The sequence below is a fragment of the Agelaius phoeniceus genome, chromosome 4, assembly GCF_051311805.1.
Source record: "Agelaius phoeniceus isolate bAgePho1 chromosome 4, bAgePho1.hap1, whole genome shotgun sequence".
NCBI classification, from domain to species: domain Eukaryota; kingdom Metazoa; phylum Chordata; class Aves; order Passeriformes; family Icteridae; genus Agelaius; species Agelaius phoeniceus.
The window spans coordinates 59,523,460-59,544,146 of NC_135268.1; the positions used below are offsets into that span (position 1 = coordinate 59,523,460).

At 38.6% G+C, this 20,687-nt stretch overlaps 1 protein-coding gene across 2 annotated transcripts in view; it reads right to left on the reverse strand.

Moving 5' to 3' along the window:
* CC2D2A (coiled-coil and C2 domain containing 2A) overlaps window positions 1-16,391 on the reverse strand; it is a 52,247-nt gene extending 35,856 nt beyond the window's left edge. For both annotated transcript variants that reach the window (XM_054632921.2, XM_077177693.1), the window contains exons 1-10: window positions 16,170-16,391; window positions 10,730-10,818; window positions 10,127-10,222; window positions 8,266-8,367; window positions 7,283-7,459; window positions 6,961-7,111; window positions 5,684-5,820; window positions 4,291-4,422; window positions 2,217-2,426; window positions 50-153 (exon numbers count right to left, since the gene is read on the reverse strand). In XM_054632921.2, the coding sequence (XP_054488896.2) occupies window positions 50-153; window positions 2,217-2,426; window positions 4,291-4,422; window positions 5,684-5,820; window positions 6,961-7,111; window positions 7,283-7,459; window positions 8,266-8,367; window positions 10,127-10,222; window positions 10,730-10,818; window positions 16,170-16,218 (1,247 nt within the window). In that variant the 5' untranslated portion in view covers window positions 16,219-16,391. The remainder of the gene's footprint in view (window positions 1-49; window positions 154-2,216; window positions 2,427-4,290; window positions 4,423-5,683; window positions 5,821-6,960; window positions 7,112-7,282; window positions 7,460-8,265; window positions 8,368-10,126; window positions 10,223-10,729; window positions 10,819-16,169) is intronic.
* Window positions 16,392-20,687: the final 4,296 nt, after the last annotated feature.

Consider the following 20,687-nt stretch of genomic DNA (forward strand, 5'->3'; position numbering starts at 1 on the left):
AAAAGGACTACAATTTTAAAAGCCAACAATGCAATGAATTCATACCCACCTGATCTCCATTTTGTATTCAGGTATGCTTTGTTGAGCCACAGGAACACCATCACCACCAGCACCTTCCATACTGTACTGGACAGCACTCCTCAGAGCATGCAGCTTGAACAAACAAAAAAGGCAATTAACAGATGGCTTAACAAGGTATGCAGTGTGCTGCACTTTGAAGGGAAAGAGCTAATTACTAATGACACAAAACCCTGAACTATGCTGATTCTGCATTTACAGGGTTTTGCCATGTCTGTGAGGTGATTCCTCAGCATGACATTTTCATTAGGATCCCTGGATAAAGGAGGGAGATTTACTAACTTTTATCACTGCAGCAGATCTAATCAAGGGGAAGACTGATCTAGGGAGCATCTGAAAGCTCAGGAATCAAAGGTGTAAGTGAAAAAAGACCTCATGTCAGCAAAAATCCCCAAGTTTCACAAAAGCCTTTCTTGGGACTAGGAAGGGCTACTAAAGGTAACCCTTAGTGGATTAGAAAATTCCAGAATCATAGAATAGAATCACAGAATCATTAAGGTTGAAAAAGACCTCCCAGATATAAACAAACCACAGCACTAAGTGCCACATCCAGTCATTTCTTGAACATTTCCAGGGATAGTGACTCCACTTCTTCCCTGGCCAGTGCGTTCCAATATCTAATCACCATTTCAATGAAGGAACTCTTCCAAATGTACAACTTAACCTTCCCTGGCCCAGCTTCTGGGCAGTCAATCCTCCTGACTTGTTTCTGGTTGTCTGGGGTAAGAGACTGACCCCCCCACCTGGCTACAGCCTCCTTTCAGGCACTTGTAGAGAACAATGAGGGTCCCCCATGAGCATCTGCAGGTTAAACCATCCCTGAAAGGAGGCTGTAGACAGATGCTGGTCTCTCCTGCCAAGAAACAAGTGACAGGACAAGAGGAAAAATATTGGGAAAAATATTTCTTCACTGAAAACTTTGCCAAGCACTGGAACAGGCTGTGCAGGGACAGTCACCATCCCTGGAGGTATTTAAAAGATGTGCAAACTGGCACTTGGGGGTTAGTGATGGATTTGGATTTGGTGTAAGTGCTGGGTTAATGGCTGAACTTGATTAGAGGTCTTTTCCAACCTTAATGATTCTATGGCTTTATAGGTTCCTGTAATGAAGACATGGATAACCCAAATGTTCTGTTTCAGACAGCACTAAGGCAAATCTTTTGCAAGTACTAACAGAACAAAGTATACCAAGGAATTATTTTGAGATACTGTATGAAATGTCTGTCCATCATTAGAACTATAACCAAATGCTTTATATAAAAATTCAGAAATATCTGTACACCACCTACTGACCCTCATTACACTAATATAAAAATGAGCTTGTATACAATGGCTATTCTTCCCTTATAAGAGTTCTTTATTGTAGAAAATCACAGCCTTTAGTTCATGGAAATCTGAATGTATATGTACTTAATAATCCAGCTAATTCTTGACAGACAAGTGTTCTTGTGAGCCCTGATGACATCAGAATTGTGTTGACAATGCCACACTTAGACCAGAGAAGACCACTGCCATTACTTCCAATGTACAGAGAGAGGAAGAGTGGTGGTACACAGGGGATGAGCAGCCCTGTCAAGCTCACCCAGCAAGGCAGCAACAGAGCCAGAAACAGAGGAGTTTACATCCAGCCTTGGGTTCTGCCATGTCACAAGAGTCCCACAGTAAATGTGGCAGCAGTGTGCATTTAAAACACAGCATCTCTCACAGACAAATACCTGGAAATGGGTTCCACTTTTGTACAATCTGGTGAAATTAAACTGCTTCCTTTTACTTTGATTTGATAACTGAAACTAAACTTCACTAACTTCCCTCCATCATTGAATAATGTCTTTTGCTGTCTCCCTGTCAGAGCTGCTGTACACAATCCTGTAATGTCTAATCTGTCACTCACTGGGAAACATTTTGGGTACTCTAAGGAATACTATGCAAATTTTATTGTATTTTATTGTATTCCTTTTACTTCAGAGTTAATTCAAATTCAAAGATCACAGAAATTCTTAATCTTAAAAATGCAATTCTGCACTGAACACACAGCAACTCAGTCAAATATTTAGGGTTTTAACTTCTGACGAGTTTGGCTTTTACCTTAAACTGTCATGTCATTGTCTCAACAAAGTATGGAGACAGAGCAGAAATACCTTGTCTGTGAGAAGTTTGGTAAGATTCTTCTGTTTTCTTGCTAAATACTGATCATATAACTGAGCCAGTTTAGCTGCCAACACATGCTCACGGCTAAAACAGGGATGATGGGTGAATATCAGCCCAGAAATATCAATATCCAATTGAAACATTCCCTGAAAATCTCCAGGTCCAACAAAATACTGATTGGTAGATGTCATTTTTATTGCCTGAAAGAAAAAAAAGGATAAATTGGAATTACAGATTCTTACAACAGTATCTTTCAAGGATTTTCTTTGTCAGAAAATGACCCATTTAGCATTACCTACATTTAAATGCTGCGTCCTAAACTGTGTTAACCTCTTGCTTTATTGACAAGTGAGTGGTACAAAACCACCATGGATATTCTACACAACAGAATTTTTATAGCCCACATGAGGCTGACATAAGAAGTCATCTTCCTCTACTGAAGGTTTTGCTGAGCAATGAAGAAAATGACACTGGATTAGAAAAAGCAGAGCCTGCTAGTTCTCTTTTGACACATTTGTTTAGTATTGTTTTGTTTCCTCTTAGAAGTGAGCTCTAGGATAGAGCCCAGCTCTCAGAATAGCTCTCCTTGTAGATCAGGAAGACAAGGAGCTCTCCTTGTAAATTGTAAGATTAGGAAATATATTATATTTCCTAATATTTTATATATTGTTTCCCAATTCAAACACCAGGGAAATTCAGACCAACAAAGGCAAATGAAAGTTTTCAGCAACAAAGCTTAAAAAAACTACTTCAATCCACTGGACAGAAAGACATCCATGCCTTACATCCTCAAGTTAACAAAATCAGAAGAGAATTAACACTGCTTCCAGCCTGACTAGTCCTGCTCCCTCATTAGGATCCTCCAGAAGACATGCACCAGAGGTATTAAGGTGCTGTAAAAGATTGTTAGTTATGTGGTGTTTGTTGTAGTCCCTTCCTGAGAACAGGAAAAAGAAGGATTTGGAGGGAAATTTAGCTGTTGCATAGGACTTATTTAGCTCTTTTATAGGACTGATATAAATGGCCATGAAACACCCTGGAGTCCACCTGACCCTTCCACATTCAGTTTATCATCAAAAGATACCATGTGTCACAAAAATTACAACTTTGAATTCTTTATGCTTTAACTATTTTTCTGCCCATAAAGGACCCTTAAGCTCAGTGTCTTACCACTGTGACTTAGATATTTCTATGTCACTGTTCATGTCAACATGGTGTTCCTGAAACATGAGCTCCTTTGGCCTATCTTTACATGATCTAAACAGGAAATTTTTCCTGCCTGCAGAAGCACCCTGCACAGATCAGTGCTACTGGATGCAGCCTGTGGGTTGCATATTTATCACCAGCATCAACTGAAGGGCCACATTTAAATCTCTATCAACAACAACAGTCAGAATCACTTATGTGTCCCAAATGAGCACTCTATTTTATTAAAAGTCAACTTTCCAAAGGGTAATAGAGTTCTAGCAAGCAGAAGAAATAAAGCTTCCTTCAAGATTGCTGAATGGTTTTAATTGCAACTTATTTTGATTTGTACTGATTGCACATTGAGACTGCTGTTTGCCAGGGCAGGAATGCTGTGACTGGAAAAAAACAACCACAAAAACCCCTGCAAACAAAACAAAACAAGCATGAAAAACAACAAAGAAAAAACTCCACAACCTCCCCAAAATATCTGAATTGATGTTACATAACTCAAAATTAGTCACTGTCTACATGAGCAAACTCTATATATACACTAATATAGGAACTACTCTACTTTGGCATGAGAATATCCAAGGGAGCCTCCCAATGATCTCAGTGGCTCACATATTTTAAGGTGTTTGTCATGAGCTGACACTTTACTACTTCAACCAGCACTCCTAAACTCTTGATCCTTTTGTAGCATTTTTAAAGGAAAAAACAGATATATACTTAATAAAGTAGAACTGACTTAAAGAACAGATATGAAATCACAGAAACTTATCAACAGTCATGGTTCTTAGCACAAAACCCTTCAGGATTTCTGGTGCAGAAGAACTGGGACACTGAGTCTCAGCAATCTCATATATGAAATATGCTTACCTTTCTATACACTGTTTCAAGTTCTGGTGCAATGCCTTCTTCCAGTGAGGATACTGGAGGCCTAGTACAAGACTGTTTAATTGGATTAGGCAATGCTAAGATTTTGCCATCATCACCAAACCATTCTTTCCCCTACAAAGGAAAACAAAATGATATATTGTTTCTTACTTTGTAAAGGAATTACTTGCAAAATCATAATTCTTGTAAAAAATACAGAATAAAAGGTAACTCTGGATTGTTTGTGACTGAAATAACCAAAAGCTTCCTAATACACCAAAATGAAATCTTCAAATATACCAGAGGTAAGTTTTGAAATTAAAAGACCAAGATGTTGCTCAAACTTTGATTATACTGATTTATTTTTCCATCAACATTCAGTGTGATAGATTTGAAAGAAAAAAAATCAACATGTCACTTATTTAAATGTTATTTTCTTAAATCACTAAAATGGAAAGAATTCTAAATCTTGTTTTACACAAGAGCTAAACAGCAGCTCAGATGATTTATCAAAGCACCTCTCAAATCTTCTAGTCCAAAACCTGAACTACGTAAACAGCATCTATGAAAGCAGACCAGGTAAGTATTTTACACAGAAATTGCTATCCATGTTTTCACAAGGATAATTCATCCTTCTGTTCTCATTACCTGGATTCAAATACAGCTTAAACCAGTGCAGCTGTCCAAGGATGCTGTCCTACCCTGTTAGTTCCATTCCCATTCTATATACCTTCTATTCATATTTATTATTATTTTCAATACCTGACAATTGAGCCAAATGCTGATGTGGTAACACCATGAAGTCAAGCAGAAAATCAACTGGGTTCAAACTGCCCATTCAAAAATTTTAGATCTAAATGTTCCCAATCTGATTAGCAAAAGCACAAGAAGAACACACAGAATCACAAAAAAAAATATAAAGGGCAGCTACTGCTCAGGAGTTTAAGTCTATACTGAATACACACCTCACCATGTATAGGATGATAATATAGGAGGACAAAATATATCCAAGCTACTTTCCCAAGTCTTTCCCAAGTCTTCAAGACATACTTGAAAATCTGAAAGGATTCTAAAACCTCTCCGATAATCCATACCAATATTTAATTGGCCTTACAGTCTGATCAGTGGTCTGTTCCCCAGCAGGCTACAAGCAGAGCCAAGAAAAGACATCAGTTTTGTAAGACCCAGTCTGATGTTCTGACAGTGGGGTTACACTAAAAACAGGCTCCTACAAAAATATCTATTTGCCAATATCTGATGCTGCTAAACATTTTGAAGATGAAAGCCCTATATTGGCAAGACCATCCACTTACTTAACTATAACAAAAATAAGGCACTTATAAAGATAAATAAAATGCTGATAAAAGTTACAACTAAAAAGGTAGCAGTGACTTACTTGGTCCTGTCTGAGTATTCTGTTTTCTAAAATATTTTGATTAGACTGTGTTACAAAGGGCCTTTCTCCAGTGTAAAGACCTTCATCCTCAAGGTACCTGGGCTGCATATTTCTAGGCATCTTCTCAGAAGCAGGCACTAATGAGACATTAAGAAGAAAATCATGTAAAATATCTTGTAACTGTAGTTTTAGTTTGTTAATTCTTAAAATAACTGGCATTGTATATTAAGTATGCTGTCAGAAGTATTTTACTACAAAGGTAAAAAAGAAATATAGAATTAAAACAGGTCCTTATCTTAATCAAGATGGATATCTCATAGTAGTACCACAAAGCATCACAATTCTAATAAACCAATAACTAAAAATTTCCTTACCAAAAATTACTTCCAAGTTACTTAGTGACAATAAGTGTTAATGGCTGCTTGCAGAACAGTGTAAAAAACCTGGAGCAGCAACTGACTAGGGAAGCATTTCTAAGTCTTTCCAATGGAAAATGAAACATTCAGACTAATCAGACCTTAAGTTAGTCTCATACAAAATACAAAACATGCATAAAAGAAATATGTTAGCCAAATAACAACAGGTGGAATTTGAAGACCTGCCTGCAAAGCTGTTTCACTGTGTGTATGGATTCAGTATTTTTCAAGAAGCAATCTCAAAACAGGGAAGGATTGTACTGAGGGTTACAACAAAAGTTCTCCCCTAAATCAGAACACAGTGGATCACACAAGAAGTAGTCAGAACTAATTTACAAGACACGAAAAAACAGAGGCACACAATGTCAAACATTATGACATTGCACTGCAAGCTGCACTGGTACCATTCCAGTACATACTGGGAGACTTGCTTCTATTTCTTCCAGTTCAAATATCAAATAGCAAGTGATACTATAAAGCAATTTTTTAGGACTTTGAAGCTCTGTGGGAATAAAGCAAAAAAGTCAGAGATGTGATCAACACTGCATACATTAAATAGCAGCAGAAGAGGGGCTAGCACCTTGCATTTCCTACAGACAGCAGTGAGGAAATTACCCCCAAGCAACTGAGGTGTCCTGAGTACACCTGCCAGTGCAGCAGGTGATGGCCTGCTGAGGTGTGCATGCTCCCAGCTGATCCATCTGCCAGACATTTCACACTGGATGAGCAGTGTCAGAGAGCTGCAATCAAACATCTCTCTCTGCTCCCAGAGATGGTCAGTACAAGATTTATTCAGCAGATCAGAGGGTGCCATGCTATGCAAAAATCCAGGAACTAAATGGATAACCACTGTCTTCATACCTGCTAACATGCTGGGAATGAAGAGAAATTCTTTTTCCCTTTTCAGTTGCTCAGTGTAGCTTTCACAATCAACAGGTTTCACTACTACAAGGTCTTCATCTGTCTGCCCTATGAATAAATCATCATCTTTCACCAGACGTACTTCTTCATCCTATTGGTTAAGTGCAAACATCTCTGTTAGTTTGTCTGTTTCTTAAGAAAGTTTCTTGAGAAAGTACACTTCGAGAATTTTTAAGGAAACCAAAGATGTTGTTTTATATAGATTAATAATATCAACAGAATTCTGAATAAAAAATATTAACATTTATCCTATAGTTCTCACCATTTCATCCTCCTCTTGTTCATCTTCATGAGTTTCAACATAATCCTCTTCCACCTCTTCCTCTTCATTTAATCCATTCTTTTTCCTGGCTCCAGCTTTTGTTTTCTCTTCTACAGCATCAAAATTGAAGGTAAAGAAATTATATGCTTCTTCCTCAGAAGGAAAATCATTCTGGAACTAGAAAAAGAAGACAAACATATTTTATTATGGTATTCTTAAGAAAATAAGGGCAAGTGAATAAATTGAATAAATCTTCCCATTAATAATATGAAACAGTACCAAGATAATTATTATTTTATCTCAAACAGAACTCACTCAAATGCTGAAGCTATCTGAAATTGTAAATGATTCATGAAACTTTCTCTATTTCTATATATTCATTCAATATTTCTTGCAAAGTTTTGTTTAAAAAGTTACCTGGTCTAATTGTAATACTCTTATTGTTTTAAATATAAATCATTTGTGAATCAGAACACCGAAGTTTAAGTTCTGGCCATACTGCAGATACCCAGGTGAATTATATGAAGAAAAATTTCTAATGACCTTTTGCCTTTGAAGGATGCAGGACCCTTTAGATTTAGGATCACTTCTCTAAGAAAAGAATTAACATTAGTACTTTGTGGCTAATAAATACCAATATACTAGTCTGTAAAATGCTTTAACTGCCAACTGGTGGCATTCAATAAAAAGGATTTAAAGAGAAGACACATTTTTCCTGCAAACTTTAGTAGTGTCCAGATGGATTTACTAGAGCTTTTTGGGTTTTTTAATCAAATGACCCAAAGCCATTCTTTTATTTGATGAAGGTTCCTTTTATATACTTCAATTGTTGGCATATACTGCTTATGAATTTTTAAATTAAATAAAATCTTTGCCACTGCTTAAGACTGAATTCTGTCTCCTTCTTCAAACAGAATCATGAAGCCATATAAAGGTTAAATTAAATTAATATTCATTATTGAAATGGAGGAATCAGTACTTACTGTTGACTTTTGCTTAAGCTTTTTTACAGAATCACGAAACTTTACTTTTGATGGTAAGTGTGAGTCACCCTCTGGCATCTCCCTGAATTTATCATTGCCAGACTGCATAAAAACATATATATAAGTTTTAGCATACATTTATTGAACCATAAAAAATACAAACAACTGATTACTGTTATTAGATATTGAATTTTTACAAAAATAACAGCAAAAGAGAAACATCACCACTGTGGTAACAAGGGGATTGCATATCTATTTTACAAGGGTACATCGAACTGTTAGTTAATTTTTTTGGGTCAAGAAATAGACTGTAGAGCCTGAAGAAATGGTTCATTGCCTACATGACAGTAGCTTTCTTCCCTGCTGATGGGATCATTGTTCCTGCACTCCTGAACACAAGCAATCACAGGCTGCTGTCCAAAGGGAGAGCAGGGAGGCAGCAATGGCTGCCCCTGGGCAGACAGCCCCAGCAGGGCAGCAGGGCCAGGGCTGCTGCTGGCAGGGGCTGCAGCCCAGGGAAGGGATCAGGGCTCCTCTCAGACAACCCCTGCTGCAATCAGGAAAACCCTCTTTGGTGTTGTTTAAAAAAGGTGGTGTTCATGGCTTGGTTGCTGAAATACACACTTGGCTAGGCTCTAACTCCATTGGTGACACACCCCTGCCTTTTCTTGAGAAGAGGTATCATGTTTATCCACCTGCAATCAAGATCACTGTAAAGGTCACTGGTTCTGAGGTTGCTTCAGCAACTTCATTTAACTGCTTCAAAGTGATTTTCATCAGGCTTAACCAACAAAAACACATCTACCATTCTATCTGTTCTTCCATTTTATCTGCTCTTCTTTGTGGCCTAATTGTTAGATTAAAGGAAGACAATTCTTAAGTTTACCTCTATTACACCTATACTTCAAAATAGTATCAAAAAGAAAATCTCAGACTCTGTCAATCTGATGGCCACTTGTTTAGCAACAAAACAATACCTTGTGCATACATAAGTACAAGAAAGAAAACCAACATGTAGAAGGCTTCACATATAGTTGATATAAAAGTAATAAACAACTCTAATAAGGATATCACTTCTGCATTTTCCTAATACAAATATATTAAAACAGTACTACTTAACTGAAAGCTGCAATAATTACTTATTATAAGATAACATTGCCAAGAATCTTCCCAAAACATACATGAAATGGCAATTCTCCCCTAGCCAAGTGATTTAGCCAGGCTAAGTCATATTGTTTGGAATTCCATATAAAGGTATTACTGCTATATGCTGTTATTTCCTGGGCATAACACATTCTTTGGAGCACGTTTTCTACAGGCAATTCTTTTTGTGAATTCTGAAGAATATGAGTGCCAGTTCTGCACAGGCAAAGCCTTTGTTGTTTTTTTTAATAAAAAATTCATTTTCTAACAAAGAACATGCTTATACAAAAAAACCTCAATATAAAATGGTAACAAGGAAATACAATAAAATACAATGACAAAGTTAATATCCAGCATTTAGCAATTGCACTGTTCAAATTTATATAAAGCTCTATTAGAGTGGAAGCTTTATTTATATAAAGCTCCTGTTATAGTAAATTTTCAATACTTCAAGGCATCTTAAGCAACAGAAGTCAAGAACCTCTAAATGACACAAGTTTCACATGATGTCCATACTACAATGTAAGCAATTTATTACTGTTAAATATATACAATAAAAACAATAACCAGAATGGTTCCTTTCTGGTTACTAATTCAAACAGCAGCATAATTCTGTTAAATGAAATTGATCTTCAATAGTGTGCAGACTTTGATTTTCTTCATGTTTCACACTCACTTTCTTATGATAAGAACAGCAAGACAGAATGCACATTTTTACCCTTTTATCCAGTCCTGATTTTCTTTCTCTGATGCCTTTCAAGTGCCTTGGTTGTGGACTGGGGTCTTCTTGTGATAAAGTAATTTCAGCTTTTGTCTAAGCAAACAAATGAAAAAATGTTTAGTTGTAATAGAAACAGAAACAGATCAAAGCTACAATGATTCCCAGGAACTCAGCACTTACTTATATTTGTGTTATGGACAGAATCTATAATTATAAAATCAGCTTAAGTGGTTTTCCAGATCCATATATTAATGGACCTTATTAAATTGTACAGCAAACATACAAAGAAATCCATTGCTTTCAAAATAGTGTAAGAAATTTTTTTGGCAAAGAACACAGAATGATTGTAATGATTGTATCATCTGAATTACAAAACAATGACACCTTTTATGTTACTATCAACAAATTAAATTTTAATTGTAGAAAAGAAAATAGCAGTACAGAATGTAACTGTACTGATGAACTGAGTACTCTTTCAGCTTCAGAAATAAAAAAGCAGATATCCCAACTCAAATCCACATAGCACAAAGCCAGCAAAATGAACTGGGTGTTCCTTATGGGACTGAGGTCAATCAAACAGGACTTCTGAAGGATTCTTACCCTTGCTGCTTTTAGTTTCTCTCTCATTCGCTGCCTAACAGAAAGCTCTGCAGAGCTTGTCCTTGATGCAGAAGGAACAGGTGGCAACTCTGAAACAGAGAAAATGGAAATGTGTTTAAATTAAGTATTTTCTGAAAGAAATGTATGGAAAATAAAACCATTTATACCAGAGTCCCACGTTCCAACAGAAAGAACTTGCATGAGAAAATATAAATGAATGAAACATTGTTTGCAATCCATTCCTTGCAAAGTATAATTTAAATGCCTTTAAACTACAACAGATCTACCTTTCATTATATACTATGAACCACTGTAAGAAATGCTTAAGCACACTTTTAGTCCACCAACATTTAGAAAAGAAAAATATTTAAAGATAAACCTTAATACTACTATCACTACTACTCAGAATCATCAAGAGATTTGGGAGAATTCCAATATTTCCAAATTACACAGTTTACTGCAAAAGAAACATTCATTGCATTTGGAAATTTTCAAAAGAATGAACAAGGTGCAAAGTGCTAACCCCCTATTTTGCAGGAATTTACAGCATCTGCCCTTCCTCAATCTAACACCTTTAAAAGATTTATTAATTATTTGAATGCTGCAATAGTGTTTATCTGTGTACAGAAAACACAAGTAAGAATTCACAGGAAATCCCATTTTCTCACACATGGCCTTTGAAAAGCTTTTGGAATTAAAAAAAAAACTTCAGCAATTTTTAAAACTTCAGGCTTATGAAAGATTGCAGCACACAGAAAAAAGGCTCTGTCTGCTGGAGATGGAAATGATGAACTTTAATTGCAGTTTGAAAGGTGGATACACACTGGAAAAAAATATAACTTTTTATTCTAGCACTGGAACTGAGTCCCTTAAACAGTTATAGAACCTTCACTAGTGCAAGCTTTTAAGTTAAAAAACAAAACCAAATCAACAGATAAACCCCAACCCTCAAAGAAACTCTGTCAACCAAAAAACCCCACCAAACCCAGGTACCAAGACTTAGAAAAAAATATTTCAAGGAAGAAGCTGGTCTAGAATTACCTTTAGATTTTCCTCTTGTGAATTTTTCCTACTGTTTTATTCTCTTCAGTTAGCATGCAAAAACATATTCTATTTCATTGCAGCAAATGTGTCATTCAATTCCATTCTGATAAATGCAAACTAGAAAGCAACAGATTAGATGATCTGAAACCCTTTACAATTGTCTGTAAACATTTCCAGACAAGCTAGATGAACAGTATAAACATGCAAAATTAGGGCAGAAAAAAATCTGCTGCTACTTTAAGCACTCATAAAGTGTCAGAACTTACACTCTGTATGCAGAATTCTTTATTAATTCATCTTTTCCTTGAGACAACAGGGTCATTATCTTTTCTATATCTAATGAAAACCATTTTAAGGCTTTGATAGTTGCATGAAATACTGTGAGATACTGTAGCTTTTTGAAGAAATGGCCACATTAAAAAATGGTTTTGTTACTTTATTTCTCTGGACATACACTTTTGCTCTGCTTATATGAATGGGCTCTACAGCCAACTAAGTTGTGCTCAACTTCAAAATATATCTTTGAAGTGAAGAAAGTAAAACTGATATCCATGAACACATTACTTTGCAGGATCACCATTAGAAGGCTTAAAAATATCCCCACCATGTTTTACACTGGAAGTGTAATTATCCTACAGTGGCTCTGTATTTTATGTCAGGCAGATCTAACAAGTTTGCTGGATAGTCAAACTGAAATTACACCTGAGAACCTGAAAATGTCATGTAGTGTTGTCCTCTGATTTCATCTGCACTCAGAGGGGGCCAAAGCCATTGGGTCTCAGTGTGGCTTCAAAGCTCTCTGCACTGACACTGATTCAGAACTTCTGCAAGTATCTCAAAGGATGCAGAAACCAGGCACAAGACAGATGCTAATGCTGTGACCAAGCATCAGTTACCTGAATGAAAACAGGGAATGGTAACTTCCAGCACAGATCCTAGAAAAGCTGCTGTATTTTTCATGGATACAACAACTGCTTAAATGCATAGTAAGACACAAACTCAACAATGAAGAAAAATTTACAGCAACACTGCAGTTGTGCTGGCTTCACAAGGCAGTAACTACCAGACACAGGCTTTTTATTTAAAGCAATTCTTCTTTTGAAACTCTTATTTACTAGTCTGACTAGTAGACTGACATATAACCATGTCATTCCATTTAAGGAAGATATAAAGGCATTAAGTGCACATATAATTGGATTAGAGTAAATACTGAATTTCTGCAAACAGATTGCATTAAAAAACAGTAGAGACTGATTGAATGTTTGAAAGACTAGTACAGAGATTATACTGAATATTAAGTGAAGAAATAGCTGATGGACATGTTTCAAGAAAAGCTTGCCATAGTGGGCCAAGAATGATAATCATTCCATGCTAGAAGAAAATAAACCACCTATTTGAGGGATGTGACAAATTGATGATTCCAGAAAAAATATCTACTTCCCACTTGTTTTAAAATATAGTTCCCTTTTCCTGAAAAAAGCAGTGTGGAGGTGTATATATTTTTAACACTACAGATTTAACATAATATGATGACAACTATGACAAACTAAAAAGGCCTCAGAACAGAGGTGATGTATTATCACATGCATTAAAATAAAAGCAAAACCAGATAGTGGAGCAAACAGACAATGTAGAACTTTTCAATGGCACCTGGAAAACTGCAGGGGGAAATTATTATTATTTTTTAAATAGTTAGCTATCACTTGGCAAGAAAACGATAATCAGAAATTCATACACAGATCATCACTCTAACAAAGGAGTGAGAAACTCAAATCTACTCCTCCTTGATAACTAGGCAACACAATAGCTAACAGCAGCTGTCAGCATATTCAAAACCATAACATATAGAACATGGAAATTTAAATTATTTATAAATCTGTGAAACTGAATCCTGGAGAGGTGAGGGGAACTGAATTAAGTTTTGAATAGATACATGAAGGCTTCAGCTCAAGATGTAGTCTTTCTCAAAATGTGAGATGCAACTTCAAAAAACCCAATCAAATAGATGGATAAATTATATTGCAGTTAAGTAAACCAATGCTATGATGTATCCAGAATACCACATGCTGTACTTTTCACTTAATCATACAAAGTTTGTAAAATTACAGGTATTTTGGAAGCAGAAGTAACAGAGCAAAATACTTAGGAAAAGAAAATTTATCACATATGGAAACTAGTGACTAGTTTTCTTCTGAAGAGTACTGCTGAGCTATTCTGTTCATTCTTGGAAAATAAGCTTCTGTAAAAGAAAATAACCATCACTAGAGGGTGCCTCAATTTCTCATGCAATCAACTCTGAAAATTGTTTGGACTCTATCTGTCAACAGCACAGCACTTCCTAGTGCAAGCTGGTACAGTGAGACTCAAAAAACTTACAGAAGAAATGCATGCAGACACTGAAGAGCTGGAAACATGCCTAAATTGTAAATTAGGTAAATTAAATTGTAAATTGTCTTAAAAAATTTGTCTGTACCATATTTTGTTAAAATGTGCTTAAGGACAGGACATACATTTTATTTTGGTAAAACTTGAGCTGATGAAAAACCAAGTATGTTTATACTTCACTAGATTTTCATTCTACTGAATTTTTAATATTCTGCTCTTAATTAGATCTTTTATGCATCCTATTTAGGTAAACCATAAACCCATGGTTTACCAGAAGGATTAGACATCTAGTTCTAGCAGTTTCCCACCACATCACCCTCTTACACTCTCCTATGTTGTAGGAGTATTTAATGTGTGACATTAAAATAGCATGCCAATAAATCTATACATCTTCATACCCATGAGAAACACTTCAAGCACAAATTATGAGGTTTACAGTACCATTAGGGCTGGGAGGCACCTCTGGAGATCATCCATCCAACCCCTAGGCAGTCACCTAGAGCAGCTTACACAGGCATGTGTCCTGGTGGGTTTTGAATACCTCCAGATTGGGAAACTTCATGACCTCCCTAGGCAGCATTTTCCAGTGTTCTGCCACCCTCTATGTAAAAAAATTCCTTCTCATGTTGAAGTGAAACTTTTAAGTTTATGACTGTGGCTCTGTGTCCTGTCGCTAGGCACCACTGAAAAGCCTGGCACCCTTCTCTTGGCCCCTGCATTAATGAGATCCCTTCTCAGTCCTCTCCAGACTAAACAGGCACAGCTCCCACACTCTCTTTTCATAAGAGAAATAGGCCAGACCTCTCAGCATCTTCATGGCCCTCCACAGGACCCTCTTCAGTAGCTCCATGTCCTTCTTAGTCCTGAGGAGCCCACAGCTGGACACAGCTCTCCAGCAGAGGCCTCACTAGGGCTGCGTAGAGGGAGATCACCCCCTGGGCCTGCTGCCCACACTACCCTGATGGGCCCCAGGGTACCATTGGCCCTCCTGGCACAAGGACGGTTTGTCATCCACCAAGACTCCCAGACCCTTTTCAGCAGAGCTGCTCTTTAGTAGGTCAGTCCCCAGCCTGTGCTGGTACTTGGGGCCATTCCTCCCCACACTTGCCCTTGTTGAGCCTCACTAAGTTTCCCTCTGCCCAACTCCAGCCCATCAAGGTCCCACTGCATGGCAGCACAGCCCTCAGGTGTAGCAGCCACTCCCCAGTTTGTGCCACCAGGAAACTTGCTGAGGGCACATTCTATCCCATTGTCCAGGTTGTTGATAAACAAATTGATAAGACTGAACTCACTATTGATTCCCAGGGAATGCCACAGACCAGAGGCCTCCTACTCTGCTGACCACAACCCTCTGAGCTCTGCCATTCAGCCAGCTCCTGATCCACCTCACTGCCCATTCACCTAAACCACATTTCCTGAGCCTACCTGCAAGGATATAATGGGAGACAGTGCAAAAACCTTTATGAAGTCAAGACAGACAACACCCATAGCTGTCCCCTCATTGATTCATCCTGCCATGCCATGACAGGCAGCTATCAGACTGATTTCCCCATGGTAGAGCCAGGCTGACTACTCCAGATGACTTTATTCTACACGCTTGGTGATGACCTCTGGAATGATCTGCTCCATCGCCTTCCCAGGGATGAAGACAAGGCTGACTGGCCAGTTCAGGTCCAATTACATAAATGCCGCACATCTACACAAATATATCTGAAAAACGAAGGGCTTTTCATAATCTAACCCTACTTAAACGCCATAGGAGCACGCCATTCGAGTGTGGCGCTGCCTGTCCGCTCGAAGCCGGAGCTGACCCGGGGGTGACAAGCACAGACCTCGGATGCCAGCAGGGAGCCCTGCGAGGAGCAGCCCGGGAGCGCCCCACGCTCCTCCCGCAGCAGCGCTGCCGTCTGTGCCCGCGGGGAACCCCGGAGCGGGGCCGGATCCCGAGGAACAGCGCCGGGACTGACACCAGAGCCCGCCGGAGCCGCGCCCGCCGCTGGGAGTCACTCACCGCGCACTGCCCCTGCCTCGGCGGCGTCGCTGGGCCGTGCTGCCGACATGGTGCCGCTGCGCTCCGCCCGCGGCCCGGCGGGACCCACAGCCCCCGGCGGCGGCAGCGGGGAGGGAAAGGCGATGGCGGCAGCGGCGGCGCGGCCCGGCCCGGGAGCGGGGCCCGGAGCGGGGCCCGGAGCGGGACCCGACCCGGCCCGGGGCAGAGCGAGCGCGCCTGCGCGGGGCTGCGCCTGCGCGGGGCCGGGAGCGCGCGGCAGGGAGCCGGCCGGGACAGACGGACAGGGGGACAGACGGACACCCCTCCGCACTGACTTCCCACCAATATATTTTATATATACAGTTCTAGACATCTGCCTTATCTTTACAGTTAATCTCCTCATACCATAGGGGTTTGGGCATTCCTTTCCCCTCCTGACATTTTACTGTTTAAACATAATCACCTCAAAAACTGCTCTGAGGTGAGAAAACGGAATAACTTCTTGGTTTTGTGACCTACGCAAGGCTAAATATATTCAACAATAATTTGAACATAATGTAATCCGCACTTTTCACAGTGTGGATCAATACGAAATAGAATTTTAAAAAAGCCACAAATCCAAAACACATCAAGGGTGCCTACTTCCAGCAGTGATACTTAGAGTTGCAGTGTGTTTGCACAGAAATTAGTAATGAGATCAGAAAGAACTAGAATGGTACTGACAGGTGAGAAGAACTTAAAAGAGAGTCTTGGCTTGCTTATTTCGCTTTTCACATCTATATATATATAAAAGATTCCTATTATTCTCAGTGAAAAATGGTCATAAAACATATTTGTCTCTATGATCTGGACACTAACCTCCATGATTACCATGGGGATTCTTCACTGCGGTTCACCTGGGCAATCACAAACAACACAGGAATTACTCATGACAGATATGCTTCAATATGTGCATAATGATCATTAGAGACATTCCACCTGACGTTTTTCCCCCAAACACTTAAATTACACTATTTAACATACAGGCTTAGTATGTTAAAAAACCTTTATTTTTTTCATAAAGGAATGACTAAAAATATATGTATCCATTTCCATGTAATAGTGAATTCCATATAATAGTGAATAATGTGAGCCAGTACCTGCTATATGAACACTTAAGGGTTTTTTTTTGTTTTGTTTTGTTTTTTTGGTTTTGTTTTGTTTTTGTTTGTTCTTTTTTTACATAACCCATCTTTGATCCATAAAGCCCACTGCAATATTCAGATCACAGGGATGTGTTCAATCTCCTTTCTCCCTGCTTTCAGTCTTGGGCTAAAATCACTTCCCACCCCCCCCCCGCCCCCGGATTACTTTGGTTTTGTCTGCACTAGAAAGTGGCTGTATTTGGTTACAAGCATTGGGGAAACTTTTACATTTATATCTACACAACTCAATTTGTTGCTACTCTTCATGCAGGCTCCTGTCCTACTTTGCCTTTCCCAGATGGAAAAGCAGCCATGGCTGTAACTTGTTCCTGGCACAAAGCTTGTGCCAGCCTGGCTGCAGCTGTGCTAAACCCAAGGGCTGATGTGCTGTGCTCACAGATGTGGTAAATCACAAGAGCATTGTTTATTCTGGATTTTAAAATCCCCATAAAACAACCTGTGGGAGTGAAATGTGGGGCCTCTTTGCGTACCTGGCTAAATCTTCTTTGGCAAGAGGGGTAACTGAGGCTGACACAGGTCACCTGTGGTTTCCTTGTCACTTCTTTGTACTGAGTGTGTACAGGCTCATGCATACTTGCTTCAGAAAGCACTTCCAGCCCAGCCTAGAAGGTGCAGAGTGATCTTCATATCCCTCCTTATCTCTTAGGAGGTACCAAATGAAAAAGGAGAAGTTATCTCCTGCCTGAGGCTTCGCTTTAGCAACTGCTGGCCTTAAGTATGATCAGATTTCTTGATATGTCTCAACTAGCACAGGGAGCTGAAGTCACCCTAAGCAAGTGGCTTTCCTAGACAAATGTAACTCTCTCCCAAACCACCTGTGCATTTGCCTCAGCACCACTTCCCTCAGTATCTCTCACCAGGCTAAGGGCTATGTACCTAAAAATGGCCACATTTCCTTGCTGCTGGCAAGGCTCATTAAATCCCCTCTTCACAGCACAAAAAGTACAGCACTGCAAGGAGCAGCAGCCTCTTTATCACTTGGCACATAAATCTCTTTTTCATATCAAGCTTTATGTATCAATTTTGAACAGTCTTTCCTAAAGGCACATGTAAATGTAGAACACTGACAACATTGAAGAAGTGCTTTATGGCAGCTTTCTTTAACAATTTGGTAGCATTTCTTGAAGTTAAGTACTATAACAGACACTTTAAAATGTAATAAACAACTGGATGCAAGAACTATAAAGCTCTCCACTAGCTCAGAGGTGGTTTCCAAGCACTGAAAACCAACAACAGAAACACAGAGAAGTTTCTTACACTGCTCTTTAAAAAAATGATTGCATCAGAAGTACCTAGAAAATGGTTTTGAGGATTTTGTGTTACTTAAATCTGTCTCACTCCTGAAAGTACACTAAATGCAGTGACACTGAAACACAGCTTAAGGAGAATGTTTGCTTCCTACCTGGGTTTTCTTGTACAGCAGCTCTTGGATCACACACAAGAGCCAAACACCACCCTGCCCCTAAAAGCAGCACCCCAGCTGTGCTTTTAAAGAGAAAGAGTCAGATTTCCTGCTTAAACCACTAAAACACTTTGGCAAACTTCTTTTTGTGAACAATTTCATCTAAGGTAAAAGGGAAATCATGAATAAAATATGGAGAGGATGCAGCTCCAGCAGAGCTTTTCAGTTACTGCAGTGATTTTAAAAATCAAATATCCACAGTATATTTTTACAGGGTTTACCATCAAGGATGGTTATTTCAGGCTGAAATACAATAAAATAGTCACTCATCCTAACTTTGAGTATCTAACTCTGTTAAATTATCTGACTCAATTTCTGTGTACTGCTTCTAAAGTAAGTGCAAGAAGTAAGGGCACAGACCTTCTTGGGATTTGTATGAACCAGAGCAGTGATTCCTAAATACCAAACATGTATGGAAGAGACTGGTTCACTCTGTTGACTAAAGAGAGGTGTTAAACCTCTAATTCAGACTATATGACAACATTCCAGCAAGTAAATATTTTTTTAGGTTCATTTAGAAACCTTTAATTTAACTCTGAAAAAAATCCCTGGAAACTTCATGTAAGGATAAATCCTTGAAGTGATGATTAGTAGCCACTTGTTTTCCTGGTGCTCACTGTGTTCCAATGCATTGAAGTACTTGGAGTAACTACTGGAGATGCATCAAGGGAACAAGGCTGCATTATTCTTTACAGGGGACCTTTACAAATCAGCATCAGCCTCAGCAAACTTCTTAGCTTGTCATTTGGGGAAAAATTCCAGGAAACATAGCAGAGTTAAAAAAGATATCATCTCTCAGAAGCTGTTATTGGCTAACAGGCTTTTTGCCACCCCAGGATTAAAACAATTATTAGTAAATGCTCAGAGTAAGAAGACAAATCATAACTTCCTAGACTTATCAATATACTTTAATATTTCTGTAGCAGAAAAAAAAAGGATATGAAGTCTGTGATAGTTGTTTTAGAGCCTGCTTAAAGGGAATCACACTCATGAAGCCCTTGTTGGAGAAACAGAGGACAGATAATTTATCTGCTTCTTAAATGCTCACAACCAGCTTATGTTAATACTAGGAATGGCAGAAATGTCAGCACTGTGAGATGGTTTGTAGAAATGTGGATTGTCTTATATACCATCCCTAATTTTTGTAGGTACAAAGGGATTTATAACTTTCCTGTCAATTCTGGAGGGGAGTATTTTCTGCTGCACTGAATTATTAACAAAATAATTTCTTATGTTGACATGTGTATTAATATCTCTAGTATGATCAGAGTAAACAAGACTGAGAATACTAAATGGAGTTACGAGACCTATTTATAATTGTCTGTGTATAAACAGTCCCTATAACATCTGAAGGTCTATTACTGCAAAGTTTTAGTAGTTGGAATCACATGAAAAGAGATGGATAAATTGCTTCTCCTTTCTGAGTACTATACTAAGAAGGAAATCATGGGAAGAAGTAAACATAGTAGTTAAAAGAGATTAGGAGTATACATTTTTACTTGTGGAAAGAGGAACTGTCATAGCTAGAAACATCTGATATGACAAAAGCTTTCAGGAAAGGGAAAAATATGTAATAAGGGGACAGGTCTCTTAGGGTAACATGCATAGCCCACATCTCTTTTATCTGCTCAGAATCACTGCATGTGGGACTGTGGAAATGATTCAGTGGGTGAAACTTCATACAAAATTTTGGCAAAAACTCAGGTTCAAGATCTTGTTTTGCTAATATGTCTGTGCCCCAACAATATACTCCAGTATCAGAAACAGTTGTACAAACAGTTTAAATTATGGACAAATATGAAGAGCATTTATGTAAGGAACATTACTATGAGACCCTAAAGGAGTAGTCAGTCCTTTGCTTAACAGGATAGA